The sequence below is a fragment of the Perca flavescens genome, chromosome 14 (genome assembly GCF_004354835.1).
Source record: "Perca flavescens isolate YP-PL-M2 chromosome 14, PFLA_1.0, whole genome shotgun sequence".
NCBI classification, from domain to species: Eukaryota; Metazoa; Chordata; class Actinopteri; order Perciformes; family Percidae; genus Perca; species Perca flavescens.
Window position 1 is genome coordinate 26975218 of NC_041344.1, and position 5527 is coordinate 26980744.

General features: G+C 38.9%; 1 protein-coding gene across 1 annotated transcript; it reads right to left on the reverse strand.

Annotated features, from left to right (window-relative positions):
• Positions 1 to 917: 917 nt before the first annotated feature.
• LOC114567772 (CMP-N-acetylneuraminate-beta-galactosamide-alpha-2,3-sialyltransferase 1-like) lies at positions 918 to 5527 on the reverse strand. The gene is made up of 7 exons (XM_028596879.1): positions 5461 to 5527; positions 3105 to 3199; positions 2765 to 2961; positions 2398 to 2577; positions 1760 to 1805; positions 1540 to 1659; positions 918 to 1389 (listed from the first exon to the last, which is right to left on the reverse strand). The coding sequence occupies exons 1-7, from the start codon at positions 5525 to 5527 to the stop codon at positions 1222 to 1224; spliced, it is 873 nt and encodes a 290-aa protein (XP_028452680.1). The 3' UTR covers positions 918 to 1221.

Consider the following 5527-nt stretch of genomic DNA (forward strand, 5'->3'; position numbering starts at 1 on the left):
AATAAAATTGTAGCTTAAATTTTTGAAATCTAGCAATTTCTGTAAACTCAAGTAACTTGGCAATAGAGCATGAGAAAAAAAATAATGTGGCCCTAACTTGATAAAATAAGTTAAACAAACATCTTTCTTAGTTCTCTTAAGTAATGTTTTCCAGTCCACATTACTTGATACAGAAAGTTGAGTCAACAAATCGCGAGGTGTATCAATTATGTATTCCATGTTGAGCCAACTAGATTCACAGTTGTAAGAACTTGATAAAATAAATTTAACCAACATCTCTTAAAGTTATCTCAAATAATATTTTCAAGTACTACTTTCTTGATACAGGAAGTTGACTCAACAGACTGCATGTAGCATCAACTCATGTTTTGAAGTGTAATAAACTTGACACTATAAGTTGACTCAAATTAACTCAGTCAAAGCAACAAGATGACTTGACTTAGTTAAGTTGAGTCAACTAATCAGAGTGTACAGAAATAAATTATTATATAATTATTAAATTTCTATTTTAAATGCCTATATATCACAAATTAATCTGAGCGGATCACATTTTGCCACAGCTGACAGCTGACAGCTGTCTCCACGCTGCGTTCAGCTGAGTGTAAAATCCTCATATGTAGTTTATGTTATTAGATATGAAACATCCTTTCTGAGGTGTTTGCACGTAATGTTTGTGGCGATAGCAACGACTGATGCCAGATTAACTTGTGACACAACTTCTATCCCGTTGATTGTGTTATATATTGAATTCTACGGACGTGCATCATTCTCATCACTATGGTAGTCTACACTATTACTCATTCATCACATTTGGACAGGACTGTCAAACTCCCATTTTATTGCGATTTGGATATTAGGCACAGGTGTGGAAAGGTGAAATATCAGGTTTGTGCTGGTGTCTTTGTTGTTAGCTTGTTTGTTATCTATAATAGGCCTACCTATAGGTTGGACACTGTTTTATAACCAACTAAAGCGTGAATGTCACTAGATAATCTAAAAAATCGGTGTGTCCGTGCATGGTTTACAGTCAGAGACCGTGGTAGAGTGATATTTTCGTAACAAAAACGGCTCATTTGATCATATCTTTCAAAACTACTGTCCCAGCAACCCGTTCCTACCATAATGTTTTCAAATGAATGTGAAAAAGAGGCGACTTGATCAGAATTGTAAGTCTTCTACTGTTACCTACTACTAACCTTCCTTTAAATGCTGAGAAAAACCTCAGAACCCTGTATAAAACTTGAGTTTCTGTTGCTCATTTAGCTCCTGGATCATTCTATACTCTGTATCTCCAGGATGTGGCCCAGTTTTTAAGTCTTTGTTTATGAGTTTTTCCCAGTAATGACTCCAGTTTCCATCACTGTCTGCTCCATAACCAAACACACTGACCTAGGACAACAAAAGTTAACAATGTCAGAAACCGAGGACGTAGTACCAGTCATTAAACAAGTCATTCATTCTTTGCATCAACTTGTTAATCATTAGTGTGTTACAGTGGTGACATTTACAAGTAGAACTCTAACTTAAAAATGAACTTACCTCATCACACATATGCAGGGCAAGACCCAAAGCCAGAAAGCCAGTGGAGGGGTAATAACCTTTCTTTTCCAGCCACCTGTCATGAACATACCTCATAAAAGCTGGATTAAGGACCATCACCTGTTGTGAATCAGAATTAGGCTTTAAACATATTTTTATGAACCATGACCTTTACAGCCAAAAAAAGTTTATTGTTAAATGCATTCAAAATAATACTCACCAAATCCTTGTTAGCTTTGATTTTTGATCTTACACCCCAACGTGGTCTGTTGAAACAAACATGAAATGTCACACTTTATATCATTAGGGTCCAAGCGCCAGTGAAGGCCTTAATTACCTTTTTGAAACTCATTAAAGGAAATTGAAAGTACCCCCCACACCCCTGAGTTGAAATTAATTAATTATAAATTCTGGTGGATTTACAGGACTATGGTAAACTCCACCAAAACAACAGTTCCTGTCCTGAGTTTTCTCTCGCACGCTAAAACAACTTTTGAAAGTGCCACCAAAACAAGTTCCTTCCGAGGCTATTTTGCAGCGGCTCCGCGCCCCGCCTATGGCGATTGTGATTGGTTTAAAGAAATGGCAATAAACCAGAGCACGTTTTTTTATTCCATGTGACACTATGCAGAAAAGAGAGAGAGAGAGAGGAAGAAAAGGTGGAATTTCCTGAAAATTAAGAGAGAACTTTTTTTTTAAACTACATTTCTGTCTCGTGTTTTCTTTGTCAATGGTGGTATCGTCTCATGTTACCATTGGATAAAAGGTGTTAACGAACACTTAGCGCCATAGTTTTTGTTTACAAAATAAACACTGCATGGGCCAAATGATCACATAGTCCATAGAAATTTGACTCACATTGACGTAAATCCTGTGGTGAGGGCTCCTGTGAGCCAGTCAAAGTCAACCATCTTAAATGGAGCCAGCACAAGATGAGTGGTGTTATCTAAATCCACAGAACTCTCTGGATACATGACATGATGAGTTGTTCTGGTCCCAACATCTGCTTCAAAGCCTTTGATTTGACCAGCGTTCACTCTAAATAGTGCAGAGGGATATATTTCACATGTCACTGTCCTTGGCAGAAATACATCGGGGACTGCTTGAATTTTGACTTTTAGTTTCTGACATTGAGGAAACAATTTATGTTTTTTTCCACTGACTCAACTAATTGTGACAAATACAACATCATAAGAAAACTGCTTTCTTTAGCCTGAGGACTTACCTTATGATGACATCGTGGAAATCTATGAGAGGTCCATAATGTGATCTCCTCAAATTACCAGAATTCCCCACCACAGCACAAGTCCTGCAGCGGTCAGGGCTGGATTCTAGAACATCTGGACTGGGTGGGACCATCAGAAACAGCCTGTCCACTTTTCCTCTGAAGGTACTGAAGTTGCCCTTTGCACGCTGTAAGCGCTGTCAGGCACACCAAACAAATGGATTGACTATATTAACACACTGGCAGGTGTTGTCACCATGGTGATGGCTGTTGATTATATTTCATTCCTTGATCTGAAGTGCAAGTTGAGAGACTGTTTTCTTGCAAGTTAACAACTTACCTTCCACCAGTTGAAAACGTCCTCTGAGAGATTGTAGTTTGCTGACAAAAATGGTTCAACGGATTTGTTGAAACGCTTCATAAACCACAGATCATCTTCAGATAAACATCGCTCACAAGCACAGGGGCTTTTATTCTGAGGCAGGGAGCATGACATATATCCTCTCCAAGACACACAGATAGTAGTCATGCACAGCAGGACAATTATGGCCCTCACTTTTAATTTCATCTTGGCTGTGTGACGCTTCTGATTTGGTAACAACAACTCCCATCTATAGACAAAATATCTGGCGAAATATACACAAGAGAGACTGAAATCATAAATGAGGAAAAACTTGTCATATTGTTTATTTAAAGTAGTTAATAATGATACGTCTTTATTGTTTTCCCTTGATTCCTATGGTCATATTTCCATTTATTTATAAGGCAAAATATGAATAAAATCGATGAAAAATATGGTGGTTAAATTAATAATAGTCACAATAATAATAAGTTAAAATGGATTAATGTTTTATTTTTGTCCTACCTGTTTCGAGTAAATCCGCTTCTACTCCAATTATATTGAGGAAACCTCTGACTCTAAGAGTATCGGAGGCTGAAGTTCAACTAGCTGAATGCCATATGTATGCTTTGAATCCATGCCAGGATAGAATCTCAGATAATCGGCACACTGTAGTGGAGGGGCGTGGTTTGTACACAGGTGTCCAAATCTATACAAAAATGTATATTAACAAACAAATAATATGCAAAAACAAACTGCCGGCGCCCGAAGATGAGTTTGTTATACCAGTCTCTGCACTGCTGATCTGTAGAGCTGTAATGTTTAGGCTACACCAGACATGGTATGTTGCAGCTGAATGCTGCTGTGGTGTGTTATCTCTCTTTTACGGCAGCTGTGTTTAGCATGTGGATGTGGAATGTCAGCGTAGAGGGAAATTCTAGGGGAAACTAAACTATATTAAAATATTTCTGTAATGTTCTTCTCATTGTATGTACTCCACTGTACACATCAGTGGAGTCTTGTCTTCCAATTATTACATCCAGATGTAAAAGAGCAAAATATTATCATGAAAGGCCTACATTTAAACTCTTTCACCCGTCAGTCAATGGGATTCTCATCAGCATTTTAACATTATCTTTTTTTTCCCCTCTCTCATCATTTATCATTTTTACAAATCATAAAAATACACTTATGTCTCCAAATAGTGTGTGTGTGTGTGTGTGTGTGTGTGTGTGTGTGTGGGTTTAATGGCCGTCATTTTTCTCTTCTCTGGCTGGGAACTGTGCTCAACAGTGCACACATCTTTGTCACATCATCTGTGCACCTTTTTATTAAGACAATACATAGAGGACCTCTGAACAGAGGACATTTGTGTATTTATTGCTAATGTAGTTTGTGTGTTGCTCAATTTAAACTTCTTGGGCCCTATTTTAACAATCTAAGCGCACGGCGTGAAGCGCATACGGCAGGTGCGTTTAGGTCGTGTCCAAATTCACTTTTGCTAGTTTGACGGAGGAAAAAAAAGGGTCTGTGCGCTGGGCGCATGGTTCAAAACGGTTGCACTTAGTGTCTTCATTAATTCATAGGTGTGTTTTGGGTGTAACATGCAATAAACCAATCAGAGTGTCATCTTCCATTGCTTTTAAAAACCAGGTGTGTTTGTACCTTGGCACACTGCTATTATATTTTTATTTGTAATCTTTTGCATGTTTGTGCGCTGCTGCGCTTCCCTGTCTGTGTGCGCGCTGTGCACGAGCCTAGGCGCTTTTTACTAATCTGCTGTTACAATAACAATAAAATGCTGCGCTATTGACTTTAATCCAGGTTTTTATTGGTCAGTGGTGCGATCACTTCCCGCTGCCTCAAGATACCAATATGGCGAGAATTCACCTGAACACACCTCCCTGTAAGACCAGCACACCCATGGGCGCAAACAGGCGCGGATTAATGCACAGGCTTTTGAGGCTGCAGCCTAGGGGCCCCACGTGTGCAGGTGCCCCGGATTAGCCAGACAATTTATTATTATTTTGAATTTACTTCAGCGCAAAAAAAAAAAAGACCCTAATTGGACCATAAGAAAAAAAAATTTTTTAATTGGCCCCTTGTTTTTCAATTGACTCTGGGCTGGCCAAAAAACACTTTAGTCAAAAATATCACATAGACTATTTTTTTCCATACACCCCCTACTTTCAAATTGAAATGGACTAGTGCATAACGGTGCGCAGCGCGAAAGATAAACACAGTGACAGGAGAGCTGGGAAGTACACAAACAGAGACAAAGCAAGATGAGTCTAAAAAAAGACGCCGATAAGTATTTGGCAACACTGCCAAAGATGACAAACTTTTTTACGACTACCTGCCACACCGACAACAATCCACAGGCGCCCGCTGGTCTGGTGGAGGTCCTCCAGAGGATAGTTCAT

What these genes read in the sequence shown, in the direction of transcription:
- LOC114567772 (XM_028596879.1), bottom strand. Translation starts at nt 5,527, where the DNA reads ATGAACTATCCTCTGGAGGACCTCCACCAGACCAGCGGGCGCCTGTGG. An exon ending in ACCACAGGATTTACGTCAAT is followed by an intron (nt 1,806 to 2,397) that starts GTGAGTCAAATT and finishes TTGTTTCAACAG; the next exon opens with ACCACGTTGGGGTGTAAGAT. An exon ending in CCCTGCATATGTGTGATGAG is followed by an intron (nt 1,390 to 1,539) that starts GTAAGTTCATTT and finishes TTGTTGTCCTAG; the next exon opens with GTCAGTGTGTTTGGTTATGG.